General features: G+C 36.5%; 1 protein-coding gene across 2 annotated transcripts in view; it reads left to right on the top strand.

Moving 5' to 3' along the window:
- DMD (dystrophin) overlaps positions 1 to 23,390 on the top strand; it is a 2,107,999-nt gene that overhangs the window by 1,795,759 nt on the left and 288,850 nt on the right. For both annotated transcript variants that reach the window (XM_063083086.1, XM_063083084.1), the window contains exon 60: positions 4,854 to 5,000. In XM_063083086.1, coding sequence (XP_062939156.1) covers positions 4,854 to 5,000 — 147 coding nt within the window. The remainder of the gene's footprint in view (positions 1 to 4,853; positions 5,001 to 23,390) is intronic.

The raw sequence follows: 23,390 nt of genomic DNA, 5'->3' as shown, positions 1-23,390 counted from the left end.
CTCAAAAATAATGTTCCCTTGTTAATAGACAATTTCTTTTGTTGCTAAAGTGGTTGACTATAATTCTAAATATATATTTAAACAAATTCTTAACTACATAAAGATAAGCAAATATCTGACAGGCAGCTTAATCTTTAAAAAGAAGTAAAACTTGACATATCAGACTTATATATGATTCTAAATCAGTATATTTATATCTATAATCAGAAAACATTTAATGAAGTGAAAATTCCACCTGCGTAAAACTAGTTATAATAAAATTAAGTTTTGTTTGCTCTTTCATGGAGAACATATTCCAGATGTTTAAGTGATTCTAAGAAAACCCACAGTATAATGGCTTCCTTCAATATTTTCTCATTTACTGCTTCCAAACTAGAATAAAACCTAATGAAATCCTGGTATCATTTGCAGCACATCATATTGCTCAGAATTAACTTACTTTTTGACGTATTATGTATAGTGTTTAATAATTTAAGCATAAATTTACGTGTGCAATACTGAAAGCTCTACTCTTTGAAATATAGTCAAATCCAATGTTTCATCCATTTAAATGACACAGTACCTGTATTCAGTCTTTACATATGTCTTCTGATTCAGTGCTTAGGGGGCCATACTTCTTGTTATGTACACTTCTAGGAACTGACAGCCTACAGCAGTGAGCCATCCTTGGGTGGTATTGAGCTGTCACCAGAACCTAGGTCAAATGCCAAAATGAAGATTGACTTGAGCACCTACTTGCTTCCTTTGTCTTTTTATCTTTTCTACCATCAATTATCTCCTTTCCTCCATCATCTGTTGCTTATAACAGAATACCTGAAATGGGGTAATTTATAAAGAAATGAAATTTGTTTCTTACAGTTTAGAGGCTGGGAAGTCCAGGGTCCAAGTAACACAGCCGGTGAGGGCCTTCTTCTTGGTGGGGACTCTCTACATCAATACAGGTGTCACATGGCGAGAAAATGGCATGAGCAAGAGCCAGCTAACCTTCTCACTTGCATTCCTTGTAAAGCCACCAAACCACAGGCTGTACTCCATGAATGGATCAATCCATTCATGAGAGCACAGTCCTCACAATCTAATCACCTTTTAAAGGCCCCCACCTTTCACATACCATAATCAGATTTCCCACCCTCTTAGTACTGTCACAATGAGGGTCAAGCTTCGATGAGTTTTGGGGGGTGACATTCAATCCACAGAAGTGCCCTCATAATGATTCTAGCTCTTTGGTCTGCTCAGGCCCATCAAGATAACTCCCCAAAGTGAACCTTTTCCCCAAATTATTTCTTCATCAACTGACCTCTCCCAAATCAAAGCTTCCATTACTAAGTAACTTAACAGAAATTTAGGCATTAAGATTAAACTGAACATTTGGTTTTTCTTCTTAATTAATAGTACTAGTAGCAGTAGCAGTGGTAGTAAAATAACAGTAATAGTAAAAAATGGTAATAGATGCTCTCTATTCTAATTCATTTAGGACAGTTAATTGAAAAAGTCAGTTAAATGAAGGAATCATAAAACATATGGCTTAAACATTTTATTTTAACTTAAAAATTACCGATATTTTAATGTTGTATGAAAGTGGTTTTTTTGAATGTAGATTCACTGATTAGAGCTTTGTATAAATCACACTAATAGTACATACTTTTTGATTTCCAGTTACAACTTCTTTAATGTACAGAGAACTCAGCAAGAAACATTAGAAGCATTCTGAATGCAGAATCCTTCTAAATTTTTAGGTTTGTTTTCCTAATATTTTACAGTTGTCTCGTCCATACGTATTTCAACAATTTATTATTTATTCTCTTTATAAAACAACTTTCAGAGTATTTGACCCGGTTTTCATAGAAATAATAACTTTTTTCTCTTTAGACCGATGTTTCTTTGATTTAAGAAATCTAATTAAATTATGTAATTGCAGTACAAATGAGCAAAAACAGGTTTGAGAACATACACACAGCTCACAGTTGTAACATGCACACAACTGACAACTCAACTAATGAGAGCAGAAGGGTCACGCATGCCTTAAACATTAAACTGACAGATACCTTAAACATTTTTGTTTGGAGGCTGTTAGAGGCTCCAGTCAGTGTATTTCACAGGGGGAATGAAGACTGTGGCTAATCTGGTGAGTCTTAAATGGAGATCAGTTCAGAGAATTTCGACCATCATTACTAGACAGGAGCAAAAAAAAAAAGAAGATACAAGATCCCATGACAGTGTAGAGTTGAGAAAGGGAGAAAAGTAAATTAATAAAATGTACATTATGTAACCTAAAGGAAACTAAAATTTAGATAGGACTTGACTGGAATGGATACTCAGCTTCATGGCTGAGAGCCTCACTGGTGAAAGGAGATGATTAGCACAAAGGGCTCACCTGCAGTACTGATGGATTCTGCCTGCTCCTCTGCCATCTCCGAAGTCATTCCTGTTTACAGTTTCTCTCACATGATATCTATTTGTGGTTACTAGAAATCCATGTTATTCTCCAGGGGATAATAGTACCCTTTTGTAATTGTCTTTGTCCGGGTTTTCCCACTGACATTCAAGAAATTTATTTTCTAACCTTTCTATTATGCAAAACAAAATGATTATGAATTATGTCCTTTACAAGATATAAATTCATATATATGGATTTTCACCACATTTCTCTATGGACATTTAGTCTGATTCTTTTAATCCATGTATTTACTCATAAGGAAATGGAATAATAATATTTATTATCAACCCCTATAAAATTGTATTAGTTTCAGACTGATTCCAATGACATTTCATTAATACGAAGTTGAATAAAGATGAATGCATCACATATGATTTTGTTGCATGTGTGGTCAGAAGGGGCTTTTTTGTTTTCATTTCTTATTAATATACAATTCAGATACCATAAAATAAAATTCACCCTTTTAAAGTGTATAATTCAGTGGCATTTAGTATATTCACAAGGTTGTGATGCCTGCACTGTCTAATATCAGAACATTTTCATCATCCAGAAAAGAAACTCCATGCTTTTAAATATGTTTTTAATGATCACTTTTTAAAACTATAAGTTCAACATAGTGATTGTCACAATGTCTTGTATTATCCAAGAACTATATAAGAGTCTTATACTCCATACAACACCATATTTTAGTGGTGAGATGTACAGGTTGATTTGAAAGAATAATGCCATTCTTATTTTGAACATATACTCATACACTGGGTCCTTCCATTTGGAGTGGGAGGGAATGAGAGGGTTACAGATGAGGTCGGTGTAAGCAATTGTTTGATCAACATACTGAACCAGACAGAGAAATAACACCTGCCCACATCCAGCAAGTCAAAATAGCACGTACAGTCAAGTTAAGTGATGCTGTCCTTGTGCACAAACATTACATTACACAAACTGTTCCCCTAAGTGAGGGAATTTGTCCCGTAGCATTGCTCATTGGAACATTTGGACATCATGCATCATGTTAAAGATCCATAAATGCCATCTCGATAGGGCGAATATGATGAATGGTAATATCCTCCCCATATCTGCATAGGGTTCTTCTGCTCAACAGATTGTCATGATGCATTGCATCACAGACTCCTGCGCTAGTGCTTCAGAGACAGCTGAGAAGCCCCAAGGGAGCTTTCTGAAGTCATTGCTACAAGGACTGAAATACCAGAAGACTGGGAAGTCATTCTTAAGATTTGACAAAATACTTTACTCCCTAAATGAAACTATTTATTATGTGCTTAGTGCAAAGAATGAATGCAATATTTTATGATTGAGTGTATCTTTTTATTGTAAAAAGTAAGGATCCATTTCTGGTTGTGAGATGAGTAGAACTTAGAATCTAGCAGCACTATATTTTTTGCCTTTCCACAGTCTCTTTGGAGAGGTATATAATATAGCAGTCAAGAATATGCACTCTGGGTTACCAGAGACCAGGAGCGGAGGGGAGCCGAGGAAGAGGAGAAGTGGTGAACTAATGGGAACAAAACTATTCTATCTACCCTAACTGAATCATTGTGCAGTATACACATGCCTTGAAACAACACACTGTACCTCATAAATATGTACATGTAAATGTTAGAATAATTTTTTTTAATTAAAAAAAAGAGAAAAGAATATGTACTGTGGAGGCAGGCAAACCTGTGGATGTATCTCAGCTTCCTCATTTTCTATCATGGCAAGGTTTAACCTTTGCAAGTTTGTTTTCTTATGTATAAAATAAGCATTCAAAAACTACCAGCTTCATGGGATTGTTGTGTAGGAATAAAATCAGTTTATGTGTGGGTAAGGATCGTCATAGCATTAGGCACTTAAGGAATTGCTCAATAAATATTAGTTATCATTATTCACCCATTAACACATATCCACTATAATATCACCATAATAGTGTCTTAGTTTTTTCGGGCTGCTATAACAAAAATACTGTAAACTGGGTGGCTTATAAACAGCGTAAATGTATTTCTCACAGTTCTAGAGGTTGAGGAGTCCAAAATCAAGGCACCGGCAGATTCAGTGTCTGGTGGGGGCCCATTCCTCATAGATGGTGCCTTCTTGCTGCATCCTCACATTGTGGAAGAGGCTAGCTAGCTCTCCTTTATAAGGGTAATAATCCAAAAACCACCTCCCAAAAGACCCCACCTCCTAATACCATTACCTTGGGAGTTAGGATTTCCTTTTTTTATTTTTTATTTATTTTTTTTTTAGGGCTTCAACATATGAATTTGGGGGGGACACAAACATTGAGACCATAGCATAGAGCAAACATTACTGACACTGTACCCCAAGTAGAATAAGATATCCTGTAGTTCCCACATGTCTATATTTCTTTGCTTTAAATGTTCTCATCTTCCAATTTGCTTCCGACTGTTTCACACAGGCACTTCGAGGAGAAATTGCACCTCTTAAAGAGAATGTAAGCCACGTCAATGACCTTGCACGCCAGCTCACCACGTTGGGCATTCAGCTCTCACCATATAACCTCAACACTCTAGAAGACCTGAACACCAGATGGAAGCTTCTGCAGGTAGGCACATTATGAACATTGTTGCTCCTTGTTACAATAAAAATAATATGCATACAGATAAAGCTTGTTTGTAAGAAACAAAAAAAGTAATTTCTTCACCTAATGTTTATGATAACGTTTTGTGGGAATAGAACATTTTATATTATTTAATAAGTCTCTGTATAAATGTTTTCAAACTTTTAATTTTGGAAATGTCCAAAATTCAGACTTTAGTAAGCCTTGCAATAAACATGGAAGATAATGCTGAATCACGATGGAAGAACTGAATTGCTGGCTGGCAATTCCTTTGTTCTATTATTGCTTGGAGTCTTAAAATATCTTTCCTTTTGGAATCCTAATTTAAACAAAGGTCAAGAGTAAGAAATGTTCTAAAATCATTTAAAGAAATAACATCCTATCACAAACCAACACATGGAAGCTTTTCATGGGTTTGCATAATAAATACAGGGAATATAAGAAGTGTGCTCAAGGTCACACTTACTAGCTGTGGGACCTTAGGCAAGTTACTTAACCTTTCTGTGCCTCAGTCTTTCATCTGAAAAAAAAATTGGGATAATAAAAGTCTTTACAACATCAGTTTATTATTAAGATGAATAAGTCAAAATAAATGTAAAGTTCTTAGAACAGAACCTGCTACATAGTAAACACTATATAAATTCTAGCTCTTGCAGTTAGTACAGCTAAGATTATTATTATTGTACACAGGTTTTGGAATCTGACTTAACAGCTGAGTGACCTTGAGGTCACTTAACCTTTCTAGTTACCAGTTTCCTCATCTCTAACATGGTTACTGAAATATTGAATGAGCTAATTCATTTAGAGTTCTTAGTTAAGTACCTGGCTCATAGTAAGAACTCAGAATGGATATATTGGTCAAGGAGATGTGCCTATATGTTCCCTATGTGAAGGACACTGTGTTATACTCCAAAACCCTAAAACTGGCTTAACCATTAAATTAGAAAATAATTTTCTCTCTTTTTCCAATTTCATAGGTTGCAGATAGTATGGTCCTGAAGACAGAGAGGGAACTGGGTTTAAAAATATTTGTTTTCAGTGTTTTAATAAGAAAAAAATGATAAACCAGATTACTTTCCTATTGACACCATTTAGGGATGTGATTGAAAGTCCTGTTAAAGAATTGCTAGATCTTTAATAAAAATGAGTTTCAAATTCAAGACCTCTTGAGATCTAATGTAATTTAATTCCTGCTGTGATGGATAGTCTTGAAATATTTGTACAATAGATTACTACGGGTGGCATTGACTAAAGCAAGGCAATATAGTTAAGCAATTACATGCCTTTATATGTCTGTTTGCTCCATAGTAGTTGAGTACTTAAAATTTTATCGGTTTCATCCTTACTGTGTTTTTCATTTTAAGCATAAAGAAAGTAATAAATGTCCAAAGAAAACCAATGGCCACATTTGTTCCAGTCAAGCACTCTTGAGTTATATTTTAAAATTTCTTTCAGAGAGCTGAATGCCACATTTGCCTTCAGAATGTGGTACAAGATTTGTGACAGTGGCACGTAAATCTACAGATGAGATCAAAAGCTTATGACTAGCAGGAAAAGTTCTCAAAACCAATGCTAAGTGAATCTATTCTAGTTTCACTATTTAAATGCAAAGTATGAGACACTAATAGCTTAATTTTTATTCATTCTTTAAAATCAATAAGAATTTTGTTATAAGTACAGGGAAATACACGTGAGGAGATACAGTGATATAGTAAAAAGAGTATTGGAGTGAATAGTAGGGGACCTAACTTCACACTTAAGCTCAGCCAGTATTTGACCATGTTATCCTGAGGAAGCCAGTTAATCTCAGTTTCAATTCTCCTCATTTTAAAAATGAGACAATCCGTTTTGTCTAAGGTCACATGCAGTTCAATCCTATGATTCTGTACCTGGATATCTGGGGGGAGAAACATGTATGACAGATTTAGTTTAGAAGCAATGAAGTTGCTTCTTCTATTTATACTACAGATGTGGCTTCTTGGAATTATGTTTCACCTTCCATAACTCTAACTTTTAAACCCCTAATCTCCAATCCCACATATACACACAGTCTTCTCATATTAAACAGTTAAATCAGTTTGTGGTATATGTTCTTATTGTAACAAATTTCGCATGTTTCTATTTTTGAATATGACCTTAAGAATATTCTTAAAAAGTGTTTATAGCAGAAAGCTGATAAATCCAAGGTTTTGGTTTACACATAACCAAGTTAAGTTCATTTCATTTTTTTCTTTGACCATAATTCTAACTGCTCTGCTGTATTATAAATGTGAGTCTTTGTTCAGAAAGGGTACAAAGCAAGAAATGAGGTTCACATCAAATGACTTTGTTCCCATTACCGGAAGACCAACTCATATGTCTTGTTGAGGACATTTCACATTTAGAAGAATGTATGTGAAACGAAAGCATTATCCAGCTTTTATGGAAGGAAGCTTGAGCCTACCACTATTATGACATCATATTTCTATAAAACAAAGAATTTAGTCACTTACAATGCTATGTCAGTTGCTAAAATTATGATTAAAAAACTAGTTCAAATTCATGTTTGCCTCTGCTAAGACAAAGAAATATCGAGAAATAGAGAGTTTGAGTAGTGGGAATGCAGATATAAACCTGAGAAAAGAAAAGAGAGTCTTAAATTTGGGCAAAATAGTGTAAAAGAAGAAATAGAGTTACATAGTATCAAGCTACATCTACTTGATATTGGAATATTCTGGATTTAGTTACATGATCCATTAATTTTGATTTTAAAAGAAAGCCGTGCTGGTTTTTTAGCTGTATGTAATATCAATCAAAATCATGGAAACAGGTAAGCTATATACATGGGCACTTTCAAAAAGTTTGTGGAAAAATAGAATTAAAATATAATACAAATCCTTATGATGTCAGAGGTAGGGCCCAGGGGGCCCAATATTTGGCCTCCACTCACCCAGTCATCTTACCAGGTTCCTGACTCCACCACAGGAAAGAATTCAAGGGCAGAGTCACAGTAGAAAGTGAGAACAGGTTTAATGTAATAGATAAGAAATATGGGTTCCACATAGAGAGGGCAGCATAGCTCCAGAGACTGAGCAGGGCCCCACCAAGTTTAACACAAAAGTAAGTTTAGTACAGACATCAAGTCTAACACAAAAGCAAGAGAAACGTAAAGTTCAGTACAGAATGCAGACTGGCTCAAGAGAATGAGCAGCTGCTTGCTGAAAATAAGTTCAGTACAAAGTAAAATATACACCTCAGCCAGCAAAGTGCAGGTTGCCTCCAGGAAAGTGCGCAACAGCCCCACGTTTGGCTGGGATTTGGCTTTTGTAGTTTCTCTGTCTAATAAATATTCAGTTAAGGGGGTGGTTCCCAGTTATATGCACCAGGCATATTCAAGAGTATTCTGTGCTCCCTACTGACCATGCCCAGCCACTTGATTTGCATGACAGCCCCCTGTGATCTCATCTTCCCCTTCTTGGTGCTGAAAATAGGTCTAACCGGCAACAGTAACTTTCCTACAGGGGAGAGCCCACAAGAGGGGGCCTGAGACCTTGGGGAGTGGCTGGAAACCCAGAGGCATGTCCTGAAACCCAAGCCCAGGGAAACTGAGCACCTCCTATATCACTTCTATGAACTTTTCAAAGTACCCTCATATGTGTTATTATCAACAGCGGAGTAAGGCCCAGTCACAGGTTACCTCTACATAGAATAGAGTGTATAGAGAGTTCCAAATTCTTTTGAATTCACAGATAGAAGTCTGAGACATTAGTTTGCCTGTTTGAAACTTTCTATGGGAATAAAACCCTATTTTCTCCCTTGTAATGAACACATCGGTATGGATGTTACTATTTGACCATTTGACAGTGTGTCTGAGGTGTAGGAAACCATCATTCCTTGTAGTTACAAAGAGTTCTCATGTACATTCTCTCATTTAACCCTCACAACATTATGGTTTGTGTTATGATTATGATTGCATATTATCATTATTCCCTTTTACATAGCCTGTAAGTCTCAGTCCAAATCTGAATTAGATCTTCTGAACTGCAACTCTCATTCCCTTTTTCTTTCCTTTTCTTAAAGTCCTATTAAGTTTGAATTTAACAAAGTCATACTTTAAAGCTACTCTGGGCAGCAGAGGTGGGAAATATTTCATTTACTTCACTTTTTTTTTCATTGCTTCCCCTCTTTTTTCAAATAATTCTCAGGTATATTAACTTTGAGAGCTTCCTTTAACAAACCAATGGATTAATGAGCTCAACTCGGTGTACCCCTTAAAATCACACTTGTAGTTTCAAATATAAAATTTTAGAGCATTATATTCCTCATTGCCTTTAAACTCAGCAATTTACTAAAACCAACCAAAAGTGATTTTAAGGAATTAGCTCTGAAAGCAGAACAAATGTTAATATTTGATAAGTAGAAATGAATATCAAAGGCAAATAGGAAGAATGTTAAAATGATGATAAATCTTTCTAATTATGAAGCAATGCACACATGCTTAGTGGTGTGGTAATGTTCTTTATTCACCAAGCACAAATAGTATCTAAGGTAATGTTCTACCATTTCTCTGCACTTATAAGTAAACCCACGAATGGTGGCAGAAGCTACAAATAGAATTTAACATAAACAGTGCATGCTTTATTGACCATAAGAATCTATGGAATATAAACACTTGGGAAAAAATTGAATAATATGAAGGAATTTCCAGGTACAAAATTCTGTAAATATGTTAAAGAATAGTATCATGAATTATGTATATTTTTAAAAGGTTTCTTAAGATTCTTCCAAAGTCATGCAGACATCATTATATTCCATCCGCATACTTCTGTGATGACGTTCTGTCACAGTGATCTAGACCCTCATCTTCTGCACAATCCATTCCTTCTTTCGTTCTTTTTGTTCTGATTTTTTAAAAAAATTTTTATTGAAACATAATCAATTATACACATTTGGGGTACGGAGTTGACAATCAATACTTGTGTATAATACGTGAATGATCAAATCAGAATAATTTGCATATTCGTCATTACAAAACGTAATCATTCCTGTATCCATTAACCAATTTCTCGTTAACCCCCTCCTCCCTCCCCCTTTCCCACCTCTAAGAACAGAACTGTGGTTACTAGAGATGGGAAAGGGGGAGGGAAGGGGGGTTAGCGAGAAGCAACCACACTTCTGTTCTTTCCTTCTGAAAGTTCAATGTGTTATTGTGATTGTTCTCTCTCTCTCTCTCTCTCTCCCTCCCTCCCTCCCTCCCTCCCTCCCTTTCTCTCTCTGTGTCTGCGTTGTTTCACTTAACATAATTTTCTCCAAGCTCATCCATATTGCTGTGAATGGCAGAATTTCATTCTTTCTTATGGCTCAGTAGTATTCCATTATGTATATATGCCACATTTTTCATATCCAGTTGTCCATCGATGGACATTTAGGTTAGTTCCATAGCCTGGCTATTGTGAACAGAGCTGCAATAAACAGCTGGGAATTCAGGTATTCCTATGACATGATGATTTCCATTCCCTTGGGTATATACCCAGTAGTGGAATTGCTGGACTGTATGGTAGTTCTAATTGTGGTTGTTTGAGAAACCTCCATACTGTTTTCTATAATGGCTGTAGTAATTTACTGTCCCACCAACAGTGTAGAAGGGTTTCCCTTTCTCCGCATCCTCACCAGCATTTGTTATTCTCAGTCATTTTGATAAGAGCCAGCCTAACTGAGGTGAAATGATATCTCATTGTGGTTTTGATTTGAATTTCCCTGATAATTAGTGATGTTGAGCATGTTTTCATGTACCTGTTGGCCATTTGTATGTCTTCTTTTAAGAAATGTCTATTCAGCTCCTTTGCCCATTTTTTAATCACATTATTTGGTTTTTTACTGTTAAAGTGTTTGAGTTCCTTGTATATTCTGGGTATTAATCCTTTGTCAGATGCATAGTTTACAAATATTTTCTCCCACTCTGTAGGTTGTCTTTTCACTCTATTCATTGCTTCTTTTGCTGTGCAGTAGCTTTTTAGTTTGATGTAATCCCACTTGTTTATTTTTCCTTTTGTTGGCTATGCTTTTGGGGTCTTATTCAAGAATTCTTTGCCCAGTCCTACATCCTGAAGTGTTTTCCCTGTTTTTGTAGTTTCGTAGTTTTGTAGTTTCAGGTCTTATATTAAGTCTTTAATCCATTTTGAGTTGATTTTGGTATATAACGAGAGGTATAGGTCTAGTTTCAATCTTCTCTATGTGCATATCCAGTTTTCCCAGCACCATTTATTGAATTGGCTGTCCTTTCACCACTATAACCAACTGAGCTTAACTGGCCAGCCCCTTCTTTCCTTTTTTCCTTCTTTTTTCATTCTTTCCTTCTTTTTTCATTCAGTCAGCACTGATTGAACATCTATTGTGTACCAAGCATATATTGTAGTTGTTCTATTTAGCTGAAGGTTACACTGACCATAACTCCCTTTACAGCTTATGCCATCTTAAGAAAAGCTTCTGTAAGACATCTCGAAGAGTTTAGACTCTGACTGGGGAATTAAGCACAATGCTATGCAGAATGCTCTGTATTAGAGGAGTGTTCTAATGATACAGAAACATGGAGACCCAAGCACTTAACTTTCCTTTGACATAAAAAGAGGAGGGTAAAGGGAAACTTGGAGGACAAAGGAAAACTTTTAGTAGATTCCCAGTAACATAATTTCCTGCTATATAGATTTATATTTACTGTATGTCAAATCACATGGTCTAGAACTATGCTGTTCAATATCATAGAAACAAGAGTCTACTGAGCCCTTTAATGTAGCCAGTCCAAATGGAGATGTTATAAGTGTAATATGCACATCAGGTTTCAAAGACTTAGTACAAAAAAGAATGTAAACTATCTCATTAATATTTTTATATTATTACATGTTAAAATGATAGTATTTTATGTATCTGGTTAAGTAAAATATGTAATTATAATTAATTTCACTCATTGCTTTTTAATGATTATTCAAACTTGGGTATTTTATTTTTTGAAAGTGAATGAAATGAGCTTGTCACTTCAACTAAAACAACTGACAGTGTTTCTTTCTTTTTACTTTTTTAATGTGCCTATTAAAACATTTAAAATTACGTATGTAGCTCTCATTATATTATATTTCTTTTGGATAGCACTGATCTAGAATATAGTTCTCAGAATCTAGCATGGATAAGAATCACCTTCAGAGCTTGTTGAAACACCCCCAAATATTCAGTACGTATTGGATGAGGCCTGCATTTCTGTATTTCTATCAGCTCCCAGGAGATGCTGTTTATCTGTGATCACAAATTGCTTAGCAAACTATGGATCATAGAATTTTACAGAGAGGTGTTAAAATATACTTTTGCGTCAAGCAGTGTCTGTAGCTTGGATACAAACTCTGTAGCCCATACAGATTTTTATCAGCTGGTTACTTTTCTCATTTAACAGATAGTAAGTAGTACTTCTACCATGTGGTGCTTCTCCAATTTTTGGAATGTCAATAAGGGATCCACAAGGTTAAAAAAATTAGAAACTACTCCCCCCCAAATATTGCAGTAAAATGTAGGAAAAACTATTCTAACACATTCTAAACTACAGCTTGCTCTTACAAAAAGATTTCAACTATGCCATCTAGTCTGATGTGCCCATTCGCAGGAGTTTTTAAACAGCTGAAGGTAAAGGAAATGAAAAGAATAAAGAGGAAAGAAATGTGTTAGTTTTTAAAAAGGTTAGGTCACAGAAGGATTTGTTGATATTATGACTAGAATGACCCGTGAAAAAAGGACAATTAAGTTCTAGGAAAACATCTTTTCAGTAAGGAGAGAACAGTCATTTATGCTTAACCTCAATTCTGTTAAAAAAAAAAAAAAATAAGGAAGTGAACAAGGTCCGTTAAAGAATTGAAGGCCAGTGTAAATCTAAATGCCAAGGATCCTGACAGCGCCTAGAGCATACTAAGGTCAAAGTGCAATGTCAAGCTTAAGAACATATGGTTTCCAATGTTTTTACAGCTACTTGTACTTTACTCAAGAGGAATGATACCAAAATTGCCCAGGTAACCTTGAAAGTAATGTAGCCCAGATGTTCCAGAGTCTGTCCTCACCCCAAAAGAAGAATGTTTTAGTTTTCAAGGGCATTCTCTATTTAAAAAACAAAACGCATCAGGATGTGTGAGACTATAGGGAGAAAAATGATGTAGGGAGTATGAGGAGAAAATTACACGAATATGAAGTACAAAATGGGAATGAAGCCGTCAGGAGTCAAAGAAATATTTGTGAGTTTAAGAGAATGAAAGGCATGTTTGTTTTTTTTTTCAGGCATTTTATAAAGTGAACCCAAATCATTATGAAGTATCACTTAGGTTACTTGATTGCTTCGTCTTTATGTACTACTTAATTTCTAATTTGTTTTAATCAGGAACTATTTTTGCTAGTTCTGCAGCTACTATTATAGTAATCCATGGGTTTTATTATTGATTTTTTAAAATGGAATGAGTATTAAATGTGTTTAAACAGCAGATTTATTTATTTACACATGCACTTATTTCAGTTTCCTGGCAGTTCTAATTCCTTTCTAGAAATAGGTATATAGTTCTGGGTATTTAAAATTGCCATAGGGCTGGCTGGTTAGCTCACTGGGTTAGAACATGGTGCTGATTAACTCCTAGGTCACAGGTTCCGATCCCCATACTGGCCAGATGCCAAAAAAACAAACAAACAAAAATTGCCATAATGCTCATGTTTTCTTGTCTTTCTCGCTTATTCTGCAAATGACATTTGCCCTTGCCTCCAATTTCTCACTGCTTGATTCTCTATTCTTTATTATTATTATTATTATTATTATTATTATTATTATTATTATTATTATTATTATTATTTTAACTTCTCTGATTCTCTATTCTTTTAAGTGTCCTTCTCTCTCCAGTCCGACCTCTCTTCTTCCCCGGAGTTTGACCCCGCCCCACCCTTTCTTCTGCATTTGTTTGCCCTGATTGTTTTCCTCCTTGCTTTTCCCACTGTCCCGCTGCGTGTGAAACACTCTGCCAGCAGCTGCTCACAGTTCCCATGCTACGTCATGCCCAGCTTTCAAAGAGCCGCTGTTCTCACATTTCCACCAGCAAGACTCCCCCTCTCCTCTTTCACTGCACATTCCTCTAGAAAGTAGAAAGAAGCTCCTTTCAGGCCATATGAAAAGCTGCATGTTAAAGCCAACTGTGTAAGCAGAACTGGAAACTAGCTTAGGAAATTCAGAAATGCTATTTTTAAAGCTAAGTACCACAAAGTGAATTTCAAATGATTACAGTTTATGTTAATACTTTATTTTTATAAATTTTATAATGTCCTTAAAATAATTATTGTTATGATATAAATTCTCCCTTCACTTAATATATTAATTAATTTACTAAGGTAGATATATGGGTGGAAATATAATAAATTAGAAAATGATTGTTATATTAGAAATGCAGCCTTTACATACAATCAGACTTTATTTGGACAATGCAGTTGCACAATATAAATTTGAGAATTGATTTTAATGAGTATTATGCATTACTGAAATTAATAATGAGCAGTTTTCTATCACTTACTGCATGCCATTCACTATTCTAAGCACTTTTATATGTACTAATGCTTTTAAGCCTCACAGTAACCCTATGAGGTAGATACTATTTTTATCCTCGTTTTACAGGTGAGGAAAATAAGAAACCAAAGGGTTAGGAGATTTGCCTGAGGTAAGCAAGAGAGCCAGGATCCAAACCCAGGGGATCTGGCTGGGGAATCTGTCAGAACTCATAGCTATACACTACCGTTCCTCTGATATAAAATAGGAATCACATGAAAACATTTCCTCTTTATTCATAATTTATCCCTTTAAACACAAAGAATAGCTTCCCCCTCACATTTATTAATTTGTCAGAAATCACCTGGATCAAGAAAATGTAGATTTTTTAAAGTTTATATTTTAATTGGCATGCATTGATTGTACATGTTTGTGGGGTACACAGTTATATTTCAATACATGTATATGATGTGTGATGATCAAGTCAGGGTAATCAGCAAATACATAATCACAAATATTCATTATTAAAAGGTAGATTTAAAGTGGGGTGGTTATATAAATCTCAAACCACAATCTCAGGAATAGCCTATTTAAGTCAGAGCCTGAAACATTCACAGATTAAAAATTGGAACCACTTTTATGCAGGATCAGGAAGGTTTAATCATGAAACTGTTCCTGTACTGAGCAGAAATACTCCTTCATTCAGTTGTCCATTATTTTTTTTTTTGATTGAAACATAATTGTACATATCTGTGGGGTACAACATTGAATATCAATACCTGTGTGCAATATGTGATGCTAAAATCAGGATAATTACTATATTTATCATACACAATGTAATCATTTTTGTGGACTTTTGCCAATTTCTCGCTAACCCCCTCTCCTCCTTCCCATTCAGTTGCCCATTAAATAAATATTTTATCTGGCATCTACTTTTTACCAAACTCTGTGTTAGATAATAAGGATACAGTCATAGAAAACACCCTCTCTGTGCTTATGGAGGTTATAGTTTCTTGGGAAGACAAGATAATTTTTAAAATCCCTCATATAATAATAATTATGAATTGTGGTGTCATGAAAGAAACTGCAAGGTGCTACCAGAGCATACAGTGAGAACCTAAGCTACTGTGCGCATGTGTGCGTGCGTGCGTGCGTGCGTGCGTGCGTGCGTGCGTGCGTGCGTGCGTGTGTGTGTGTGTGTGTGTTGGGGTGAGGGTGAGAGGCAGGGAAGGGTAATCAGGAAGCATTCCCAGGAAAGTGGCCTTTGACTAAAAAAAAGTTAATCTCATAGAACTAAAGAGTAGAATAGTGGTTACTACTCTATAATTTGCTAAAAATTCCAAGAAAAAATATAATTGTTCAAAAATTAAATATACATCCTTTACTCTGTGGTGAACATGGCTCACCTATACTAGACCTTTATCAACAATTAATTATCCATGTGCTGAGAAAGATATGGAGTATACTTTATGTTACCTTTGGGAAAAAATGAGATTAAATACAAGGTAATCCAAAAAGTTCATGGAAAAATAGAGTTAAAAAAATAATATGAATCTTTCCATGAAGTTTTTGAAGTGATCTCATACCTTCCCCTCCCCTTTTTATAACAGCTTTATTGAGGAATAATTAACACGTATATATTTAAAATGTGCAATTTGATAGTTTGACATACATATATACCCAAAAAACATCACCATCCCCACAATGAAAAAACAGTGACCATATTTACTACCCCAAAAGTTTCCTTCTGCCCTTGGTAATCCTTCTCTCCTGTCTCTCCTTGGCCCCAGGCAACCACTGATCTACATTCTATTGCTATAAATGAATTTGCATTTCTAGTTTTATATAAATGGGTTGTACAGTATATCTTCTTTTTTGTATGGTTTCTTTCTATCAGCATATTTATCTTGAGATTAACCCAGGTTGTTGCATATATCAATAGTTTATCTCTTTCATTGCTAAGTAGCATTCCATTGTATGGATATACCCCAGTTTGTTTATCTATTTACTCTTCCCATACTCTCAGCTCCATTTCTTCAGCTCAGGGACCCTGCCAGGATCCTCCAGGGTTTTTCTTCCCCGTGCTGTAACCTTTCTCATGGTAGTAAGCTAGGACAATCCGAGGGCTCCCCTTATATGTTTTCCATCTCTCAGGAGTCACTGTCCTTCCTTGACTCACATCTATTGCCTTAAAATCCGTCATTACATATATTGTCTATATTTTGGTTATTTCGGGACAGAGGGTAAATTTGGTCCTCATTACTCCATCTTGTTTGGTAGCAGAGGTCATACAATACCTTTTAAAGCACTGTTATTTTTTTTTCGATCTGGAGATGATATGCAAAGAATATTGGAGGAAAACAGGTAATTAACTGATAACATGCAATTCTTCAGACACAGAGATGCTGTTAGTCACTCACAAACATTGCACATACTTTGTGGGTTTTTTCCACAATAGCGATCATTGCCTTGCACTGATTCCATCATACTCTTTGCCTAATTGCATTTAAGGCTTGCCTTTGCAATCAAGTTGGATAAGCCACAGCCCTTAGTCTATATCTAAAGAATCTGATCAGGGCCTCAAGCCAAGGCTATGGAGCAAGAGGATCCAACCCTAAATAGCCAATAGTATGACGGCTAAATCTAGTTTTAAAATAACTGAATCCATTGATGTGTTCCATTGCTTTAAAAATATCGACTTTTGAATTGTTGAATATTTTAGTATTCATAGCTTTACACTTCAGCAATCATTTGTTAAGAGGTTTGATTTCTTTTTTTTATTTTTTTATTTTTACTTTTTGGCGACTGGCCAGTACAGAGATTGAACCCTGGACCTTGGTGCTGTCAGCACCATGCTCTAACCAACTGAACTAACCAGCCAGCCCAGTTCTATTTAATTTTAATACTACTACATCATTTAATGACCAATGCTCTACCATGCGTAAGTTTCATTTTAGGAAAGACAGCCCGTTTAAGTTGTTACCACTCATTGATTCAGAGGACTTTAGTTCTGAAAGTCCAAACATTCAACCCTTGATTTTACAAAGACACCATATGATATATCATAGATCAAACAGCTAGTTAATTGTGGAACCATAACTTGCTCTCTATTCTTCTCATATACCTTTTAGTTTTATACTAAAAAGGGCATTTTTCAGTCTAAATGTTCTATATTCTAAGCCATTTTTAAAAGGAATTACTTATTCAAATCCTACTTGTCTTGCAAGGTCCATGTGAAACAATGAGATAAGGTCTATAAAAGTGTCTCAAAAACTATTAAATGTTACTAAAAGGTTAATTTTATTATTAGAACTGCAGTTCATCTCTATGAAACCTTTCTAAACTTTCTCACTTTTCCAAACTTGATTATGCAGCATCTTTTCTAATATATTTGTTCTTCCCTTCTAAAAAGAACTTAATCCTTTTTTACCTACAGGGTTGTAAGAAGAGGGGCTCTCTTATTTTCTATAACCTATTGATATTTTATAGTATTATACATCCAATGGACTTTCACTAAATGCATGTTAAATAAAATTGAACCGAATTTCTTTCTAAACATGTGAGGAAAAAACCATTTTGATCTTTAAACAGAAAAGGTACTTTCTAAGATTGTATATGGTACCTCTTCATATTCTGTATTTGCAATAAACATGTTTTAATTTGTCTTATATTCAACTGATGCATTATATCTGCATCCCTTTTTAAAAAGTGAACAGACTTCCAGGTTAGTGTAATAATTCTACCAATGGCTGCCTGTACTGGCAGGAAAAAAAGTATGAGCATAGTCATGAACCTCAGATTCCGCCCTCCTCTTTGTGGCATTCCTTTTCTCTGAATTATAGCTTACATTTCCTTATTATCTCAGTTTGGCTTAGTCTTTCTAAATAGTCACCTCTGTTTCCATCAATAAATATTTACTGAACTACCTCTTAATGTACTTTCTTTTTGTAACACAGAAAACTCAAGTGTGGGTGGATTACTAGATGTGGCACTTAGGAAATATAAAAGAATTCTGAATAGCTTCAAGCAAGTCAGGACCCCCAATTCTCAGACCTATCTTTCCCATCGGGCATTTAAACTTTAGGGGCAATAAAGTTACCCATGGGGGCTACAGCTATTGTGTTTGTACTGTACTTTGGAATTCTAACATTAGCCTCTTTGAGTTAAGCCTATTGATCATGTATCTCAATGTATTTTGGTCCCAGACAGAATTTTTCTTTCAGAGTTGCCTTTTCCCTTTAAAGATGCTACCTGCTGCCTGTCTGCTGAGCGTACTCTGTTAAACCCTCTCTTTGTCTGTGGGTAGTGGCCCCTTTGTTTCTGGGTGAATTACATGCTGATCTTGGTCACCGCAGCTTCCAGCCTTTTCTCTTCCTACACTGAGCATGACAATTCTCTGCGGGTAGTCAGGATCTATCTCTGGGAAACTGGGATGAGTTGTCCTCTGTTAGACAGGATTGTTTAATCCCCAGGGTGTGGTGGAGACACCACTGTTTTCCTTTCCCCAAATCTGTGCAAGTGTACTCTCCCTTGCTGACAGAGACCGAGCTTGTTGGGACTCTATCCTCCCCCACATGACCATGTGCATCCAGGGAGGCCCCAGCTCAAGGGAATAAATAATGACAGTCCTGAGCTATTTCGTGGTGGTCTGGTGGTCTTGGTCTCCTTGTCAGGGATTGGACATGGGCATCTTATGTGATCTCAGGCAATAAGACACTAGAGGCTGTCTGCTAAGAGAGCTTCTGAAAAAGGTTTTCCTCATTTAGGGAACTAAACAGACATTCTTCTTTTTCTGGGCACTGTGCCTAGTTCTTTGCTCTACCTGGAATGCTCTTCCTCCAGATATCTATGTGACAAACTCTGTAATTTCCTTTAAGTCTTGCTCAAGTCTCAGCTTCTTAAAGAAACTTCCTTGAAAATCGACCTCTCTATTCAAACAGCAACCTGTCCTACCTTCCTCTTCCCAGACATTTCAATCCATTCCCTCTTACCCTGTTATAATAGTTCTTCTACAAAAGTATCCCCTCCCACCCACTCCTGGTGAATCATGTCTCCAGCTGATCGTACTTGTGTAGTCCCTCCCACAATGAATCTGGGCTGGCCCTGTATAACAAACTGAAGGCAGCAGAAATGATCCTGCAAGAAGTCCAAGGCTAGATCAGAAGTTTTGCAGCTTCTGTCTTGGTCTCTTGGAACACTCACTCTGGGGGAAGTGAGCTGCCATGTAAGAAGTCCACCTACCCACCTACTCTAAGGCCACTATGCTGTGGGGAAATCTAAGCTAGCCACATGGAGAAGCTGCAGTGACAGACAGGAATGCCTGGCAACCCTAGCCATTGGCTGAATGCCCCCAGCCATCCCAAGTGACGTGCCAGATGTGTGAGTGAAAAAACTGTCTGGCACATCCATTTCAGTTGAACCTTCAGATCGCTTCAGCTTCAACTGTCATCTGACTGCACATACATGAAAGACCTCAAGCAGGAAACACCCAACTCTAGGCCATTGAGCATAGTCGACTCACAGAACCATGAGCAATAGTAATAAATTTTCATTTTTAGCCACTGAGTTTTAGGGTGATATGCAGCAAAAGGTACATCTGTCCTGTGTTTCTGGGGTTTTTTTCTTTCCATATACTTATACTACAAAATTAACATATTTAATATGCTTTTCTTATTGTCTGTTTCACACCACAAGAAAGTAAGCTCCATCAGGCCAAGGACGTTTTCTGTTTCGTTTTCCAATGTATCCAAAGCACCTAAGAACAGATCCTAGCATGGTAAATATTTGTCGAATGAGTGAATGCATGAATTGGAACTTCCGTAGCCATTTTATGATTGTGTGGTGAGTTCACCTAAGGATAACAGAGTGGAAAGATGGGAAGAACCTGAGTCCTGATGATGTCATTGTACTATTAAATTACCCAGTCCAAGAGCAGCCTTGCCTCTGTATTCCCTGATGGTTCAAGCCATTTTGTGTTGGGTTTTCTATTGCCTTCAGGAGAAAACATCTCATCTGGCAGATGGTCTTTCAGATCATTCTTATTTGCACCTGTAGGACTCAGATATGATCTAAACAGAGGATAAATCCAAGTGGCAGACACCACAACATTCTCAAGACCACTCTTTCCCTTGATCACTGAGGTTTTCCTATGGAGCAAAGCACCTGGTCTACAATACCTTTCTTTAGGCCTTCCCCCAAGAGACCTCCTTCGTCTCCCTGCAATAGTTGTCTGGAGAGCCACCAGTCTCTTAGAGATGACTGCCTGTGTAACCCCAAAAGTGGTTACAGCTTGAGATTTTTACTCAGTCCCCCTGAGATACACTGCCCATTTCACTAATTTACTACATTTATCTGAATTTCTCAGTCTTAAGCTAGGGCCCCTGCCACTCAAGCTGAGACCCCTACCACACAGCAAACACCACACATTCTTCATTAGCTTCCTATTACAATTAATTATATAAAACTTGCAAAATAAGTAAACAAAAGAAGGCACTATTTGGTTAATACTTTTGTCCAAAAAATCACTTTTACTGAAATTTATTTCAATATTTTTTTCAGTGACTACATTATGCTAGAAACCCTCTACTCAGAAGTAGGAACAAAAATGTACATGGCACAGGCCCCCTTCAAAGATAATTGATACATGAACTACAAACACTACCAGTAGGGCTCCACTAGAGATTTGAGCCCCGCCAAAAGTGATATTAATGTGCAGAAGAGTTAGCAATTAATTTTGCCCGGGTGATGACATTTGAGCTTAGACTTGAGCAATGAGTAGGGTTACAAAAGGTAGAGAAAAAAATGAACGGTTTCCTAGGAAGAAGAGACAGAGTAATCAAAGGCCTAGAGGTCTGGGAAGACCTGACATAACCTGGGGTAGTTAGAATTCTAGAATGACTGAGGCATGGAGTGTGTGGTGGGGAGAGTGACAGAGGTGAAATAAGCAATATCTAAGCAAGTGAGATAACATGTAAATAGGGGAGAGGAGATATAATAAAATATTTGCCTCAATTCTCCTTTTGACTCTTCACATCTGTCACTCATGAGGAAACTATTTAACTAAGATGAATTTTACCTTTTTAGCTTATTTGGCCAAGTAAACAAGGGACAGAAAGTTTTTAATATAAAATATTCATCCAACCTGAAAGAACACTGATGAGTTCAGATCATTTAAAGTTAAATATTTTAGAATTCTCAATTATTTATATTTGGAAGAGCAGACATTTTTTTCAAACTTTGAAAATATAAGTTTAGTTTTTAACAGACTAATTGCTGTTGCTCTCATGCCAGCCTCATGGGCATCAGCAGGTTCAAGTTCAGCAGGTAGGAATCTGCCCTCTGAGAATGCAGCCTACGATTTAAGGAATGCGTGATTACTCCTGTAATTACTTGAGAGAGGCTCTGAAATCCTGGCAGAGTTGATGGGGCCACCAGATAATGTGGGTCAAGAATGTACAAGAGGTTAGGAATTCAGACTGGAGCTGAAGTAGGGAGTTAGGGTGAACAGGTTCTGAATGTAAAAGATCAGGCATTTAAAATTGACAAGTCAAGAAACCAATATTTTAGAAATGTACATCTTGGGTTAAGTCAAAGGATCTCCAAACTAATACTTCATAATAAAAGGATACCTTAAAAAGTTATTGGAAAGATTTGTATTATCTTTTAACTCTATTTTTCCACAAACTTTTTGACATACCCTCATATACTTGCCAAGGCAAAAGCTAGTATCTATTTAGCTGAATGATCTTGGAGCTGCAGCCAATTGAAACAGGGGATTGCAGATGGTGTGTTGGCTGCTTTCAGCAACCAGTAATAGAATGCCCAACTTTAAGGCCCTTAAATTTGTTTTTCCCAAACTTTTCTGGTCATAGAATCATCAGGCACACTTGATTAAGTTACTAATTCCCAAGCCCCTTCACTAGCAAGACCAATTCAGTAGGTTTGAGAATTTGTGTTTTTAACATGAACCCCAGTGGAATGAGGCAAGTTTTGAAAACACTATCATGAATAATAGAGATATTTGGTAATCTAATACAGTGGTTCCCAAACTTTAACATGCATCAGAATCCTCTGCAGGGCTTCTTAAACTACAGGTTGGTGGGCTCCACTCAGTTTCTGACTCAGCAGTCTGGAGTGGAGTCTGAGATTGGGCATTTTCAGTAAGTTCCCACATAATGCTGTTGTTGCTATGGTCAGGAACCACACTTTGAAAAGCAGAAGTCCAAAGGCCATCGGATCTAGGGATGGTTAATTCAACAACTGAACTTATCAAGACTCAAGGTCAGCTTCTCTGGGAGTCTCTTGGTTTTCTCCTTATGCTCCCAGGATGGCTTCTCACTGCACCAAGCAACATATCCTCAGACAGCAATAGCCAAGGGAAGAAGGAAGGGCATAAGGTGCAAGGATAACTGCATCTCGGTGTGTGTGTGTGTGTGTGTGTGTGTGTGTGTCTATGTTTGGAGAGAACACATTTCCCAGAAGTTCCCCAACAGATTTCACCTTATGTGTCATCCAGAACTGGGTCTCACTAAACCTCTTCAAACCAGTCACTGGCTACAAGGTATAAGATTACCATGATTGGATTAGACCAGATTTTAATTCTTCCCCCAAGCTGGGTCCTTTGATGCCTGGTATCTGAACGTAATTGAGCTTCTTTAACAAGGAATAAGAAGTGAATAGCTGCTAGGTAGGCAAATAGCTGGGTATATCACAAATGGGTTCTGATGCTAGTGTGATTATAGGTAGGTTCAGAGTTGAAAATATTATTACAAATGCTAATAAGTAATATACGATATTGGCTTTGTCATCACCATTTGTAGCAGAATAACAAACTCATGAAGAATTTG

The sequence above is a fragment of the Cynocephalus volans genome, chromosome X (genome assembly GCF_027409185.1).
Source record: "Cynocephalus volans isolate mCynVol1 chromosome X, mCynVol1.pri, whole genome shotgun sequence".
In the NCBI taxonomy this organism is placed as follows: domain Eukaryota; kingdom Metazoa; phylum Chordata; class Mammalia; order Dermoptera; family Cynocephalidae; genus Cynocephalus; species Cynocephalus volans.
This window is presented reverse-complemented; position numbering and strand designations above follow the sequence as displayed.